This window comes from Phyllopteryx taeniolatus, chromosome 2 (assembly GCF_024500385.1).
Source record: "Phyllopteryx taeniolatus isolate TA_2022b chromosome 2, UOR_Ptae_1.2, whole genome shotgun sequence".
NCBI classification, from domain to species: Eukaryota; Metazoa; Chordata; class Actinopteri; order Syngnathiformes; family Syngnathidae; genus Phyllopteryx; species Phyllopteryx taeniolatus.
In genome coordinates, this window is record NC_084503.1 from 40,316,470 (window position 1) to 40,334,109 (window position 17,640).

Here is a 17,640-nt window from a genome sequence, read left to right on the forward strand (position 1 = left end):
TTCACTCCTTGTTATATTGCAGCCATTTGCTAAAATCACTTCAATTCTTTTTTTCCCACATTAATGTACACACAGCACCCCACATTGACAGAAATGTTTTTGCAGATTTATTAAAAAAGAAAAACTGAAATATCACACAGCCATAAGTATTCAGACCCTTTGCTCAGTATATAGTAGAAGGACCCTTTTGAGCTAATACAGCCATGAGTCTTTTTGGGAATGATGCAACAAGTTTTTCATACCTGGATTTGGGGATCCTCTGCCATTCCTCCTTGCAAATCCTCTCCAGTTTTGTGAGGTTGAATGTTGAACGTTGGTGGACATTTTCGGGTCTCTCCAGAGATGCACAATTGGGTTTAAGTCAGGGCTCTGGCTGAGCCATTCAAGAACAGTCACGGAGTTGTTCTGAAGCCACTCCTTCGTTATTTTAGCTGTGTGCTTCGGGTCATTGTCTTGTTGGAAGGTGACCCTTCGGCCCAGAGATGGTTTTCGTCCCGGATATCCCTGTACTTGGCCGCATTCATCTTTCCTTCGATTGCAACCAGTTTTCCTGTCCCTGCAACTGAAAAACACCCCCAAAGCATGATGCTGCCACCACCATGCTTCACTGTTGGGACTGTATTGGACAGGTGATGAGCAGTGCCTGGTTTTCTCCACCCATACCGCTTAGAATTAAGGCCAAAAAGTTCTATCTTGGTCTCATCAGACCAGATAATCTTATTTCTCACCATCTTGGAGTCCTTCAGGTGCTTTTTAGTAAACTCCATGCTGGCTTTCATGTGTCTTGCACTGAGGAGAGGCTTCCGTCGGGCCACTCTGCCATAAAGCCCCGACTGGTGGAGGGCTGCAGTGATGGTTGACTTTCTAAAACGTTCTCCCATCTCCTGACTGCATCTCTGGAGCTCAGCCCTAGGGATCTTTGGGTTCTTCTTTACCTCTCTCACCAAGGCTATTCTCTCCCGATTGCTCAGTTTGGCTGGACGGCCAGCTCTAGGAAGGGTTCTGGCCATCCCAAACGTCTTCCATTTAAGAATTATGGAGGCCACTGTGCTCTTAGGAACCTTAAGTCCAGCAGAATCTTTTTTGTAACCTTGGCCGGATCTGTGCTTTGCCACAATTCTGTCTCTGAGCTCTTCAGATAGTTCCTTTGACCTCATGTTTCTCATTTGCTCTGACATGCACTGTGAGCTGTAAGGTCTTATATAGACAGGTGTGTGGCTTTCCTTATCAAGTCCAATCAGTATAATCAAACACAGCTGGACTCCAAAGAAGGTGTAGAACCATCTCAGATGATCAGAAGAAATGGACAGCACCCGGGTTAAATATATGAGTGTCACAGCTAAGGGTCTGAATACTTATGGCTGTGTGATATTTAATTTTTTCTTTTTTAATAAATCTACAAGAATTTCAACAATTCTGTTTTTTTCTGTCAATATGGGGTGCTGTGTGTACATTAATGAGGAATAAAATGAACTTAAATGAGGGCGTGGTGCATGTTACGTCACAGTTCAAAAAATAGCCGACGGTAGCAGAAGACGGGAAGATGCAATATTCAGAACCCGGAGGACACATTCTGAGTTATATTTATTGATTAAAAAGCTGTATAACTGTAATATAATCAGATCAAAATGGCAGTTTGGGTTGGTAAAATGGTTCTTGAGTTACAGGATTTGTTACATTTCTGATAGCTGACCTTTATGTAGGTTTATCACTCTGGTATATGCAGTAATAAAAAGCAATACTAGAGGTCTATGAATGCCTTTTTGTATAAACTCTAAAATGTAAACGCTGGCAGAGATTTAGAAAAGAAAAGTGTTGTATATAGATTTTTATCTGTCTTCTACAATAATTATCGGGATAAATTATTAACATGATCAGTGTTTTCACACATTAATATCTTTAATTATTAATAATAACAATTACAATTAAAATATTATTAAAGACAACAAATATGTTATTTTAGAAGTGTGTATATAACTGGTAGCCCTTGGAATTAATCAGTACCCAAGAAGTAGCTCTCAGTTTCCAAAAAGTTCTTGACCCATGCAGTACTGTATAGGTATTTTATGTAGCTATTATTTTTAATTTAGTTATGTGAGCTGTTTAATATAACTGTAGCTTAATGCATAAGAGTTATCATGTGCAAATTGTGGTTATTTGAATTTGAGGTTGATTGTTGTATTTAAAATGCATTACCATTCTTATTCACAGAATTTCTGTTTTGTGGTAAGAGTATTTAATTTTAGGTATTTACTAAGCATGTAAATTGGATGACATCCATCCATTTTCTGTACCGCTTTATCCTCACAAGGGTCGCGGGCGTGCTGGAGCCTATCCCAGCTATCTTTGGATGAGAGGCGGGGTACACCCTGAACCGGACGATGTTGTGTGGTGCACTGTGGATTGTTACTGGTGCTTGTAACATGACATGGGCACTGGCAAAGACCGCTGGTGTTACAATTACGCACAGGTCTAAATGGCTGTATTATCGTTTACTAACAATATATGCACACATGCAAACATTCTTATCACACAAAACAGTTATGACATACACAATGCAAATGTACTAGTGAGAAACAATAATGCAAACATGCAAAAGTACAAACAAGCTAAGACAAGTATTAAATATAATTTTTATTATTTACAAGTAGTCTACCTTTACAAAGCTCACAACACTTACAACAGACGGGTGTACTTCAGCTGAAGAACAAGAAGTATGTTTCTAATCTATTGCTACAGCTAGACAAATAGAAAAAGATTCATTTCATAACACTGAAAAGGTACATCTCGGGTTTTAGCAGTCAAAAATGGCAATAGTTAAACCTGAATTAAATAAAAAATATAAACAACCTTAATGTTCCCTATGATCTAAAATGTTGACTTTACATTGTTTATCATGTACAAACAATTAGATAAACAAAGCTGGTCTAATGATTGAATTGGAAGTTAAAAATGGCAAGTGATGGAACATGTCAACGTTCAAGCTTCAAGTTGATGGTCTAACTGTGAAGGGTATCATACCAAGTAAGGAAACTGTTATTGAAAAATTCACAAGTCCAATTAAGACTAGTGAAAAAAAAATCTAAGTTAATGATTATGTGCTAAAGACAATAAAGTTTATCAGTTTGAACATTAAATATCTTGTCTTTGTAGTGTATTCAATTAAATATAGGTTGAACATGATTTGCAAATCAATGTATTGTTTTTATTTATGTTTAACACACCGTCCCAACTTCATTGGAATTGGGGTTGTATATGCAGACAAATGTTCGAGGTGAACTGAAATAACAAATGGGAAAAAGAAAACCAAAGCGCAAGGGGCTTTAAGTTTTAACCCAAACTCATCTGACTCGCGCAATGTACTTTATCCGGTTGGAGCTGCTGTAGTGTGACGTCATCGGCAGGTGAGCAGGCCACCGAAGGACCCCGATCCGATCTTGCAGGCCGACCACATCTGGGATAAAAACCGGGCGAGCCGCTCATAAAAGCAAAAAGCCGCTGGTGGAATGACGGCTCCGTCGATGCACACAAGTGGGAGTAGTACTCGGGCGTAGTGCAGGAAATCCCGCGTAGGATATCTTTTTACAAGAGTCGCCCTATGTACTATATGTGTATCAGTAATAAGTGAAATCCTTGAAATACAAACACCCTATTTAAATACACTCTTTATATTTTTGTTGAATTTACAGCAATTACATTTTTTGAAAGCCTGTAAACACACCTAAAGCAACACATTTAAACACATAATATATTGAGAGAGGGCGGCACGGTGGCCGACTGGTTAGAGCGTCAGCCTCACAGTGCTGAGGACCCGGGTTCAATCCCCGGCCCCGCCTGTGTGGAGTTTGCATGTTCTCCCCGTGCCTGCGTGGGTTTTCTCCGGGCACTCCGGTTTCCTCCCACATCCCAAAAACATGCATGAATTGGAGACTCTAAATTGCCCGTAGGCATGACTGTGAGTGCAAATGATTGTTTGTTCCTATGTGCCCTGCGATTGGCTGGCAACCAGTTCAGGGTGTACCCTGCCTCCTGCCCGATGACAGCTGGGATAGGCTCCAGCACGCCCGCGACCCTAGTGAGGAAAAGCGGCTCAGAAAATGGATGGATGGATGGATATTGAGAGAGAGCAAGAGCAATGGATAACACAAAAATATTGTACAAACAGTATAAAAGATAGCGTAGCGAATGTGTAGCAAAGCAAGAACCGTGATATAGAGAGGATTACTGTATCTGTACTGATGATAAGTTGCAGGGACTCATTGTTCGAGGGCTGGGACTCATTGTTTCCATGACAGATGCATCCACGGACTCACATAGTCTCAAGTGTAAAGTGATCTATGAATATGTAACACCATATAAGCTATTTATACAGTACCCACATAGCCTGCTTAAAATAAGACAAATATCAATGCCATTAGAATGAAGATCTCACTGCCATTGCCGCCTTTTTACATACATCTGAGTGGATGGGTGGTGCTGAACTGCAAAAAAAAGTTGATTTAAAAAAAAATAAAAAACAGCTCTCAGCCAGACATTTAGCAGTGCTAATGGCATGAGTGTCTAACGGTGCTAGATAAAAGGTAGCATACCATTTCCATACAAATTCGAAGGTGCCACCAGTCAGTCATCCGATGAGCCTAATTGCACGATAAAGCCTAACTTGGCTACAAAAGTAGCGAGCCCATTATAATAGTGGCCTAGCTATGCACAAGCTAACGTTGCTAATATTAGCCAAAGTCCACATCTGGGACTTCATAATGTTACTTATTTAGCTAATGTGTATTAGCTAATGTCTACATTTGCAAATACTGTACAATCTTGCACAACAAAGTGACTTACCCGTGACATATTTTGAAAACTAAAAAAAAGGTGGCTTGCTGCTTCAGGTCATCGAGTTGTCGAGGTGACGCCACACCTGCACCTGCACTCGTCTCCATTGGGTAGGGCCCTATTGTGGAGGTCAGCTGTTGTAGCCTGGGACTCGCATTTTTCTATTGTTGCCAAGTTGCGACTTACCTTCATAGCTGTTAAGAACAATAAAGAATTGTTTTTAATAGCCTCAAGCACACATGTACAGTAAACACTACATTATATTTTTGAATTCCGTTTCAAATGAGTTGCTGTGCCCTGCGATTGGCTGGCGACCGGTTCAGGGTGTACCCCGCCTCCCGCCCGAAGATAGCTGGGATAGGCTCCAGCACTCCCGCGATTAGTGAGGAGAAGCGGCTCAGAAAATGGATGGATGGATGGATGGATGAGTTGCTGTACCACCAAATGTGTATTACTTGACATGACGTCTGCCAACTAAGGGCTGAGCTGCACTGTATTGGTTTACAGACTAAACTAGTGGCTGGAGAACAAGGAAATAACATTTCTTGTCACTTTCCTACTATAATCTGTGTGGGAACTTGGTACGCCTCTGTACTATAGTGGAAAAATGAGAAAAGTAATACATGAAATTTTTTTTTTTTACTTGGTGTCTGCGACCCACCCACTTTTGGGTCCTGACCCACTAGTTGAGAATCCCTGGTGTAACTTGTCTAACATCCATACATTCCTACTTCTGCATAAATTGCACAATTGCATTGAAATTTAATTAAAGAATATAAAGTATACCAAATTTACAATTACATTTCATTTCACCCTTCATGAGAGAGGTACAGACTTTATGATAACACCAGTTGTTGGTACAGCAATGTACATCGTACACTATATGCAAATCTCATGTGTCTGAAACCGGAGCACACCAGGTGTCAGGACATGGCAGAGAGAGAGAGCACGCCACACAGAGGACACAGAGTTCACGATCGACACTATTTTTAACTCTGAAAGACATTTTCCTACTCACCAGTGTCTTGTTTATGTTAGCGTTGTACATGGAAAAACAGACACTGACAGCACACTACCGTATTTCAATGGGACTCAGACCAGTGGCATCTTCATCATTTTGTAGAACGGTCCCTTTCAGTATTTTTTAAAACACAGTGATTGATCATGCCCACAACTTGCCGCGGATGAGCAGTGATGCTTCTTTTTGACATGCTTACAAGAATTAAGCTGCGCTTTTAAAAGTGAGGACTGCAAAAATGGATATTTTCAAGCAACAGAAAGTTGAAGATTTCTATGAAATTGGGGAAGAGTTGGGAAGGTAGGCCTACTGTGCAAACTGTTTCATTGTTTATCAATCCACAAGTAACATCATTGGTATTATTTGTTGTTGTTGAGATTAGCGAAATGAAGAAGAATTCATGGTTACTGAGCGCATAAGTAAATGTTTCCAACTGACAAAATATATCAATAAATGTAAAACCCTTTCAGAGATCCTTTCATGTTAATCGTTAATTCATTGATACTCTTCCGTGAGAAATAGTTCTTTTGATCATTGAATTATCAGTTATCTGAGCTATCATTTATAGTTTTCTACCGTCACAAATAAAGAATGTGGTCTTGCATAATGCTTTTTTCTACATAACATGCAACATGACAGGGGGCGGCGTTAAACGATTGTGTAAGTGCTGTTTTCTATCACAAATCTATGCTAACGCAGTAGTAAAGTCGTAATTATAGGAGGATAAATATTGGATGAAAAACACCGTTAGGCTCCAAATTTAAAACAATCAAATGAAAACCAGTCTAGGGCAGTAACTGAGCATTCCTTTATGGCGCGGTGAATTTCTTACGCAGAGCTGTCAGAAACTGAGGACCACTTGTATAATTAATGAATGGAGTTCTTTAGTTATTACCAGTCAGTATATAAAAAAATAAATACAAATATCCATCCATCCATTTTCTGAGCCGCTTCTTCTCACTAGGGTCGCGGGCGTGCTGGAGCCTATCCCAGCTGTCATCGGGCAGGAGGCGGGGTACACCCCGAACTGGTTGCCAGCCAATCGCAGGGCACATACAAACAAACAACCATTCACATTCACAGTCACACCTACGGGCAAGTCTCCATTTAATGCATGTTTTTGGGATGTGGGAGGAAACCGGAGTGCCCGGAGAAAACCCACGCAGGCACGGGGAGAACATGCAAACTCCACACAGGCGGGGCCGGGGATTGAACCCGGGTCCTCAGAACTGTGAGGCTGACGCTCTAAGCAGTCGGCCAACGTGCAGCCCTAAATACAAACATTGAGAGTAAACATTTTTAAAGTTGAACTATCTATTTTTAGATAGATAAAGATAGGATAAAAAAGTAGTTGTTTCATTCATCTCTCCTTTCTGAAATAATGATGCAATTCCGGTTCGGGGTGGAGATATTTTTTACTCATTGACTCTTGTTTAAAAAGTTCGACATCCTTTTTGGATGATATGGGTTTCACCTTAAAATAATAAAGAATTAAAAGTGCTGTATTTTAGTATTCGGGTTAGGGTTATTAGGGTCTCCAGAATTGAAAAAAATAAGTTTGACATACACAATAGCTCCTCTTTAATGCAAAAGATAGGGCGAAGGTGGGGCGCCCCAAAGTGACCCATGTCAGATCCTGGCTCGATTTCTGTGCACACAGCACTTTTTGAGCTGACTTGTTTCCTGCGCAGTGTCAACATCAGATTTAGTCGTCAAAATCCACTGCTGGAATAACTAATTATTGATTTCCAGCTTTACGTCTCATCGTACCTACTGCAATTTTGAGGGTAAGTTTGCTAAGATGGCTGCTAGCGTAACTCATGCTGACTTGGTGTGGTCGTGCACTCGTGCTTTCGCAATCAAGTGAATATGTCAGTCATCGCTCATGTTTAAAATCCTTACAAAGACATGATTAATTTAAGATGAATACGTTGGTAATGTTTATTTTTGTGACTGTAACTTAGTGTGGAACAGACAGGTTTTATTAAGTTGCTGCTCATGCTGAGAAAGTAAAACTCGATCTTCATCTGTGTTAAGAACGGCCTTCATCTGCTGTATAAACATCACGGCTTAGTCGAGTGGTTGATGCCCAAAGCATTGACAGACGCTGCTGAAGATTTTGCTAGCATCAGTTCAATCCCTGGTGTTGACCCCGTCGGAGTAACACGATGTTTACTTTCAGCTTTTTAAACAATTAGATCTTTCATAATTTGAATGTCATAATAATAAAATAATAAAATAATAATAATAGCTTAAACTTTGGTCGACTGGTTAGCACATCTGCGTCACAGTTCTGAGGACCGGGCTGGAGCTTTGGTGCGGCCGACACAACCTGGAACTGAACACGCTCAAGACTGTAGTGATGATCGTGGACTTCAGGAGGCATCCTTCGCCACAGCTGCCCCTCACGCTCTACAGCTGCCCTGTGTCAACCGTCGAGACCTTCAAGTTCCTGGGAATTACAGTCTCTCAGGACCTGAAGTGGGAAATCAACATCAACTCCATCCTCAAAAAGGCCCAGCAGAGGATGTACTTTCTGTGGCTTCTGAGGAACCACGGCCTGCCACCGGAGCTGCTGAGACAGTTCTACACAGCGGACATCGAATCAGTCCTGTGTTCTTCCATCACAGTCTGGTTTGGTGCTGCCACAAAAAATGACAACCTCCGACTGCAACGAACAATCAGGACTGCCAGAAAAATCATCAGTACACCCCTACCAACCCTTGAAGACTTGCACGCTGCCAGAACTAAGTCAAGAGCATGCAAAATCCTCTTGGACCCTCCACATCCTGGTTCCCACCTCTTCCAGCTCCTCCCCTCCGGTAGGTGCTATCGAACAATGTTAACTAAAACCAGCAGACATTCCAACAGCTTCTTCCCTCTTGCCATTAAATTGCTAGAGGCTAAGTGACGGAGTGTGTTTCTATGTTTTTTTTTGTCTCAAAGTATTTACTGTCAAAATGGTTATTGTCATGCTAGAGTGGCTCCAACTACAGGAAACAAATTCCTTGTGTGTTTTTGACATAATTGGCAACAAAGAGGATTCTGATTCAAATTCATATTCAATGCAACTGTTTTTTTATTTGGGGCAGGGGGTATTGCTCACTTAAGCATTTATCTAAATTATCTGAATTTGCATTTTTGTGACCGTAGCACATACTGTAGTGTGTCCAAGTAGAATTGTCGTAAAACTTTGCATATTCGTTTTGGGTAACCACCGAGGATGTTGCTCACGTCAACAGACGTTGCTTTATTGTTTCTTCACCACATCCTATCCAATCTCTTAACAGCTGCATTATTCTGTTGTGAAAACCAAATCCTCAACTAAAGAAATGAATGAAGCAATATGCACTTTAATGGAGTGGGACATCAATGTTTCACTTGTCTTCCTGCCAAGTTTCAGGGAAATTCAGTTTCTACATGGGGTCCAATACACATTCGTGGTACACAGGCCAACTCTCGAGATAACTACTCTTGTGTATAAGTTGATTACCTGGCTCTCGCACTTGTACTCGTCCCTTGTGTTCTCCTCCGCTTCCAGTGTTCTTCCCGCGTCTCCTGCTTCGCTGCCCGGTCCAACCACGGCGTGAAGCTCTTCCACCTGCTCATGCTCCCGTCTCCTGTCTGTTACTTGTTCCTACTGACCACCATCACACCTTGGAAATACAAACCCTGAGCTACCTCCAAATAAACCATTCTCATCTACTCCCTCTGCCTCAGTCTGCTTTTGGATCCAGTCCAATACCATACAATTACATATCGTGACAGGATCTTTAAACTATACTAAAATCAGCTTTAGAATGTCTAGCAAAATGTGGAAAAGTAAAGGGGTGTAAATACTTTCTGGTTGCACTGTATATGCACTGAAAACTACAGTCACAATAATAAACATACAGTATATACGGTAACGTCAAATGAATATCTATATGATTGTATCAATCGAAACTAAGCATTATTAACTTAAATAAAACATTTTTTCAAGCAGAATTGTATTGCCTTGTCTTGTATTCTCTCTGCTATTATCATATTGTCGTGGCTGTTCAGTGTATATACTGTAAAGTATAGTCATTTATTGAAGATTGCAATATTCTTGCCGTCCAAACTTAAAAGGCGGAATGATAAGGTCCCAAGCTTTACTCATATGACCTGCGTATGCTCGGAAGCGAGCCCAGGAACAAGGCACTAACCCTATGAAAAAGGTTCACTGGTCACTGTGTCACTAATGGAATGGTTTCATCAAAATGGGTTCAATAAAGTCACTTTTCAGCTAATGCATGTCATAATTAATTCATCAAAATTAAATAAATCTTTCCTACTTCTTGTGTTTTAGTGGACAGTTTGCCATTGTAAAGCAATGCAAAGAGAAAAATACAGGACAGGAATTTGCTGCCAAGTTCATCAAGAAGCGTCAAAGTATTGCCAGCTCTCGGGGAGTACGGCTGGAGGAGATACAACGTGAGGTGCAGATTCTACAGCAGATTCAGCACCAAAATATTGTGACGCTACATGATGTCTACGAGAACCGCACTGATGTGGTGCTGATCCTGGAGTTGTGAGTGCCTAATTAATTTACTTTACCAACATACATACTCGCGTGACTTTGTTGTGGGCAGCGTGGGTTCAGTTCCCACTCAGTGAAGGTGTGAATGTGAGTGTGAATGGTTGTCTGTGTCTATATGTGCTCTGTGACCAGGATAAGTGGTGTTGAAAATGGATGGAGGGAATATTTTGCTAATTTTCTAAAAAGTGTTCACATAATGTGGACTCAAGCAGTTTTTCAAACTGTGTGCTCATGTAAAAAATGCTACATACAAGGAAGGATACTATGGTAGACTTTTGGGAAATTACAGCTTAGTGGTAACATTTTAGAAAAATTCAGAAATTTTGAAATATTTTGACAAATTGTAATTACGGTATGAATGAGCTGAACACGTAGAAATTGAAACGGTAAGAATCGGTTGAGAAATAAGGAAACTGTAGCTAAATTTGTACAAAAAAGTGAATTTCTGGCTTTTATTTTGAAAATTGGCGAAATTTGGGGAATGTGAGTGGTTCACAGGAAGGCTAGATTGAGCTGAACACATAGAACTTGAAACAGTGCAAATCGGTAGAGAAATACATAAACTGTAGCTAAATTTGCAAAAATTTGGGATTTTGAGTTTTTATTTTGAAAATTTGTGAAATTTGGGGAATGGGAGTGGTTCACAGGATGGCTTGAATGAGCTGAACGCGTAGACGTTGAAACGGTGCAAATTGATCGAGAAATACGGACACTGTAGCTAAATTAGTAAAAATTTTGAGTTTTATTTTGAAAATTTGCTAAATTTGGGGAATGGGAGTGGTTCACAGGATGGCTTGAATGAGCTGAATTCGTAGAAGTTGACATGGTGTGAATCAGTTGAGAGATAAGGGAACTGTAGCAAAATTGGTAAAAAAAAAAATTATTTCTGGCTTTTATTTTGAAAATCTGTGAAATTTGGGGAATGGTATTGGTTCACAGGAAGGCTAGAATTAGCCAAACACATAGAAGTACAAACGGTGCAAATCGGTTGCGAAATAAGGAAAATGCAGCTAATGTCACGGTTAAGGTTTTTGAAGACAAGGAAGACAAGGCAAAAGCGTGGAGGACCCAAGTGCAGGGAAGCAGGGAGGCAAGGCAGGAGTGCAGGAGACTCAAAAAATATTTTATTCCCCCAAAAAGGGCAAAGAAGGAACATGAAAAAAGCAAACTAAACAAAGTCTCACAACTGATAACCAAAGTAACAAAGAAACACTTGAATAAACCTAAAATTGGAAACAAAGCATGACTGGTGAAATAACTGAGCGACAACTGGCGACTATGATGTGGCACAGACAGAGACAATGACACCTAACAACGACATACTATAATGAACCAACAAGAACTGAAAGAAACCAGGGAACTAAATACAAACAGATTGACGAGGCAACGAGGAACACCTGGACAAGACACGAGTGTCTTGAGCTGAATGAGCTGAACATGTAAAGTAGAAACGGTGCGACTCGGTTGAGAATTAAGGAAACTGTAGCTAAATTTGTAAAAAAAAAAATTGGTAGAAATTTAGAATTCAAATGAATAATGCTGATATCATGCTATATCACCATGTTGCGGTGATTTAGCAGCATGCAAACAACTCCGAAGCAACATGCTGGGGAAGAACCGGTACGCACAAAACGGACGGAAAACAGCCAGCAGTCACAACATGGAACAATAAAGCATGTGAAGGTTGTATAAAACTAATAGAAGTAATATTTGGTATTTATAAAATGTAAACTCATCCTCCAAACCCTTGGACCTTGATTCCCGAATGAAAGGCACACTCTACTTCCATTGGAAAAGAGGACCTTGGACCACTGGCCAACAGTCCGGTCCTTCTTCTGCTTGGCCCAGTTGAGTCGCTTCCTTCGTTGGCTCAGGTTCAGAAGGGGCTTGACCCGAGGAACCCAACAGTTGTAGCCCATCTCCTGGATGTGTCTGAATGTGGTGGTTTTTGAAGCTGCCTCATGAAGCTGCGAAACCTAAATACTTGACGGCAGTTACATCAATCAAAAACAAAACACAGTCACTGTTGTTCCATTTTCTTAACACGTCTTTTGAATTGACAGCTTTTGTTTGTTATGAAAGTCAGATGCTTATCACTGGGAGCTTTACAGATCATTTAGATCACTGGTGTCAAACTCATGGCCCGGGGTCCAAACTAGTTATCCATCAATTTGTTGTGTACTGTATATGTAATTATATTAGACGATCATACATTTATATGTATGTTTGATACTACTTTTTTTTCAGACCCTCACTCAATCTTGAGTACTCAAGATAGAGATACCACTTGTACTTTTGATACTCAAAATTACAATTAACACAATGACAGACAATTGTGAAAAAAGACCTTTCTGTCTTTCTGACTGACGCACATGAGGATTTACCAATGTGTCAAACCGCCGCCAACTACTGACGAGGAGGACTTACTCCATGTCAGATGTTTTTGCCTTAAATATCGGTGGCCAGTGTCGGTAACCTCCATGAGTACCCTATCCCTTGAAATAAGGCTGGTATCAGCCCTGGTATCGGTATTCGCCCTTCCCAATTAAGTCATAACAGCCCTCCGTGGGAAACCCTAATTACGATGGGGCCCGGGACAAAAATTACTTTGTGACCCCTGATTTAGATTCTCATAATAAGATTTAGCATTAGTTCCTTGTCGTATATCTATGATGGGCAATACAATGTTTCACAGGCATAGGTAATATATGAACTAAAAATTATTGAAGAAATTACCACTCAGACTCCATAGAGAGGCTTCCAGGATAATCAGTATTAAGTGACTAACCTTCAAAGTGATTTATCTAATAGATTTTAATTCTGAGAAGAAAAAAAAACATAGCTAAATGCTAAATGTCTGTATTCCAGGGTCTCTGGGGGTGAGCTGTTTGACTTCTTGGCCCAGAAAGAGTCTCTAAGTGAGGACGAGGCAACACAGTTCATCAAGCAAATCCTTGAGGGGGTGAACTACCTTCACTCCAAAAAAATAGCCCACTTTGACCTCAAGGTATGTCCTGACAAGATCACCAATAGCCTTAATGGCCCCCTGTGCGACGTCCTGTCAGTGGCACCTCCTGGCCCCTAACTTTCCCATATTTGTGTGTGTGTGTGTTATGTGGGGCACATCCAATACGTAGGGCGGGTCTTCAACCATGAATCTACGGACCCAGAATGATTATGCTTCATGCATCCCTGCTAATTTCTGTGCATCACAGATGCGGGACACACATCAGGCGAGAGCTCTGCAGTATGTTTATGAAGCGAGCTTGTTAGGTACCTCTAGAAAAAGAACACCACCAACGTGAACCTGTGTACTAGTACACTTCCTTCAGTATGGCTGCCACAGTGTGGAGGCAGAATCTTAGCTGCCGCCCCTCAGGCTTTATCAGCAGTTTTATGCACAAAGCAGAACTAAATATATAACACAAATTTTAGCTGCATTAGCCCGACAATGGAAAGGAGACCTGAAGAGACAGCACAAACACTTCCCAATAGGCTTAATGTTTTAGTACAGTATTTTTACCAATAGATGGTGGTCCTGAACTGTGGTATTTCTTTTTAGTTTTTCATGAGGGATTGCACAATGTGAGGTCAGGCTGGCTGCTTGCTGCCAAAATATCCATTTCACCTATGTATATGAACAGGAATTAAGCAAATTCAGTAATTTGAATGATGAAAATGAAAATCACATTAATTGATTCAAAATGAAAATCAGTATAAAGGATATATCAACTTACAAAAATGGAAAACAATTTTATGTAATCACCGTTTGTTTTTACACTTCACCTGGCTACCCTGACCACACGTCCCTGCTGCTGTTTTTTATTTATTTATTTATTTATTTATTGACTAATCAAGAATGGTTAACCTTGATTGTGCAGTACTGCACACTACAAAACACTTAGCCAATGAAATTTAATTAATTTGTCATTTGTTTCTCTACAGCCTGAAAACATAATGCTGCTAGATAAGAATGTACCATTGCCAAGGATTAAACTCATTGATTTTGGTCTCGCCCACAAAATTGAAGCAGGAATGGAGTTCAAAAACATCTTTGGAACGCCTGAATTTGTTGGTAAGACAATTTAATGTGTTCATTAGTTTTTACAGGGCGGCACGGTGACCGACTGGTTAGGACATCGGCCTCACAGTTCTAAATTGCCCATAGGTGTGAATGTGAGTGTGAATGGTTGTTGGTTTCTATGTGCCCTACGATTGGCTGGCGACCAGTTCAGGGTGTACCCCGCCTCTCACCCAAAGATAACTGGGATAGGCTCCAGCATACCCACGACCCTACTGATGACAAGCAGTGGAGAAAATGGATGGATAGATAGTCTTTACAGGAACGCTCTGTTCTTCTACAGTATTCTAACTAACTCTATCATTTTCTTTTTTAAAAGCACCTGAGATTGTCAACTATGAGCCATTGGCTTTGGAAGCGGACATGTGGAGTATCGGAGTCATAACATACATCCTGCAAGTGAACAGTGATATACACTGTAATTCAGCTCACATTGTTTGCCTTACACAGAAAAACAAACTGAATGTGTCTTCATATTCATATTCCAGATTAAGTGGTGCTTCTCCTTTCCTTGGAGAGACTAAGCAGGACACACTGAAGAACATTTCAACCATAAATTATGAGTTTGATGAGGAGTTCTTCTGCAACACCAGTGAATTGGCCAAAAATTTCATTAGTCACTTGCTTGAGAGGGACAAGAAGTAAGAGCTTGAATAATGTTCTACGCAGACTTTATAAAGTAAATCCAATGATTTTAAGAAGAAGTGTTATTCAGTCTCTTTTAATTACAGGAAAAGACTGACAATTCAAGATGCTCTTAATCACCCATGGATCAAGGTAATGTGAAATTCTCAACTTTGATGTGTCTGTAAACTACCGACATTTCGACTTGTGAAAACTGATAGTATTACTTATATGAAGTAATCCTCCATTTCGCAAACTCCCAAGGTTCAAATGTTTGTAATCTTGCTAATACAGGACATCAGTATACTGCACATTGCTGATAAATGATACACGTTCTGACCAACATTTTTAGAAAAGGCCTCCCGTATGACAGCCAAGTTAAACATGTACAATATGTTCTTTCAACCCTGAAGTCTAATGACCACAAGGAGGAGCATAAAGGCCAAGAGCTGCAGAAACGAGAGAGGCGCCAACTCAAGACCAAGCGTCTGAGGGAGTACACTATTAAGTCTCACTCAAGCATGCCACCTAACAACACCTATGTAAACTTTGAGCGCTTTGCTCAAGTGGTGGAGGACATTGCTCAAATGGAACGGTCATTCTTCAGCTTGGCAGAATCCCATGATTCTCTGCAAGAAGATATTGGTGCCATGGTCTCTATATTCATTGAGAAAGAGGCCTGGTACAAGGAAGAGAGTGAAGGAGTGCGCCATGAGCTCTCGCAAATCCGTTACGAGTTCCGTAAGTTGGAATCCTTGAAGAGAAGTCTGCAAGACGAAATGCAGTCTTTTAGCTCCAGCCTTAGAGGCATCAGCAGCCGCTACCAGGAAAGACAGAACCACTTTGATACACTCACCCAAGAACTCAGCAATGAGCTGAAATGGGTGCAGGAGGTGATGGGTTCATTTCCCACCGATGGCAGTTACCCCACTGGTAATGTCACCACTGTCTTCAACAATGAGGTAAACGAAGCCCTGAAAGAGTTGCAGAACCGCTCCTGTGGAGGAGAGCTGCTGTCTGGGATCAACCTAGACTAAACCGAAGCTGGCCATCAAAGATAGACCATCATTCGTTTGAGTTAAAATTTTTCTGTATGAATGTATAATAAATGGATGATGCTATGCCGTAATTGTTGCACTGGCAAACGATATGACTGCTTCCGTACAAAAGAACTCTCTCTAGTAGACCATCCAAATTATTATATGTCTCTGTATGTAATCGCCATTACATTTTGTCATAAACGTAATCAGTTTCTGTGCTTGAAACTTACACGTATTTCTCGGCAGTCCCGAAATCTGGCATGAAAGGAATACACTACTATGAAAAACATTCATAGTAACAGTGGTGATAGACAATGTTCCTGTATTACATATGAAAACTGTCAAACTAAAACAAAAAAGATTATATTTACTACAGTACATACTGACCAGCCACATCACTATGACCCATTGCACAATTGAATGATTTCGAATCCACGAGCTATATCACATATCATGCCTGTTTTGATTGACACTGGTAAGGGGTATTATTTTAATGCTTATTGTGTCTGTAGCTTGCACTCATGTAGAACTGTAGTACATCATTCGGAGGCAATGTTTGAGTCATATAAAAAATATTAATATTAATCATTAGTAATTGAGGTAACCAAATAATGCAGCCCTACGGGGGACATAAGCCAGTGCAAATTGTCGGCAGGTCCCAAGCCCGGATAAATGCAGAGGGTTGCATCAGGGAGGGCATCAGGCTTAGATTGTTGCCAAAAAAATATGAACCTTTACCGAAAGAATTGCATACCGGATTAGTCGTGGCCTGGGTTGACAACGTCCGCCACCAGGTGAAAATTCAGCTACTGTGGGTCGAAGACAAAGGAGAGGTGGAAAGTGGGTTCTTAGGCAGAAAGAGAAGAGGAAGGCACAGAGCCTAAAACTGAATGTGGGACTATGACAGGAAAAGATCGAAAGTTGGTTACATGAATATTAGGAGAAAGTTAGATATGTTGTGCGCCCAGCAGAGCAGGTGGAATGGCAGTAAGGCTGGAATCTTAGGGGCAGGGTTAAAATTAATTTACGATGGTGTGGATGGGAAACGAATGGAGTAGGGGTTATTTTAAAGGAAAAGTTAGCTAAGAATGTCTTGGCCGTGAAAAGAGTGTTAGATCGAGTGATGATGCTGAAACTTGAAATTGAGGGTGTTACAGTGTATGTACTGTATAATGTAATTAGTGGCCATGCCCCGCAGGTAGGATGTGACCTAGAGGTGAAAGAGAAATTCTGGAAGGAGCTGGATGAAGTAGTTCTGAGCATCCCAGACAGAGAGAGAGAGTCGTGTTTGGTGCAGATTCCAATGGACATGTTGCTGAAGGAAAGAAGGGTGATGAAGTGATGGATAAGTTTTGCATCCACGAAAGGAACTTGGAGGGACAGATGGTGGTAGACTTTGCAAGAAGGATGGAAATGGCTGTAGTGAACACTTTCTTCCAGAAGAAGCAGGAACATAGGGTGACCTACAAGAGCGGCGGTAGAGCAC

At 40.8% G+C, this 17,640-nt stretch overlaps 1 protein-coding gene across 1 annotated transcript; it reads left to right on the top strand.

Moving 5' to 3' along the window:
• The first annotated feature begins 5,823 nt into the window (after positions 1–5,823).
• Positions 5,824–16,385, top strand: dapk2a (death-associated protein kinase 2a). Its single transcript, XM_061766244.1, has 8 exons — positions 5,824–6,148; positions 10,179–10,400; positions 13,278–13,416; positions 14,355–14,484; positions 14,810–14,885; positions 14,979–15,131; positions 15,222–15,267; positions 15,528–16,385. The coding sequence occupies exons 1-8, from the start codon at positions 6,087–6,089 to the stop codon at positions 16,149–16,151; spliced, it is 1,452 nt and encodes a 483-aa protein (XP_061622228.1). The 5' UTR covers positions 5,824–6,086; the 3' UTR covers positions 16,152–16,385.
• The last annotated feature ends 1,255 nt before the right edge of the window (positions 16,386–17,640 follow it).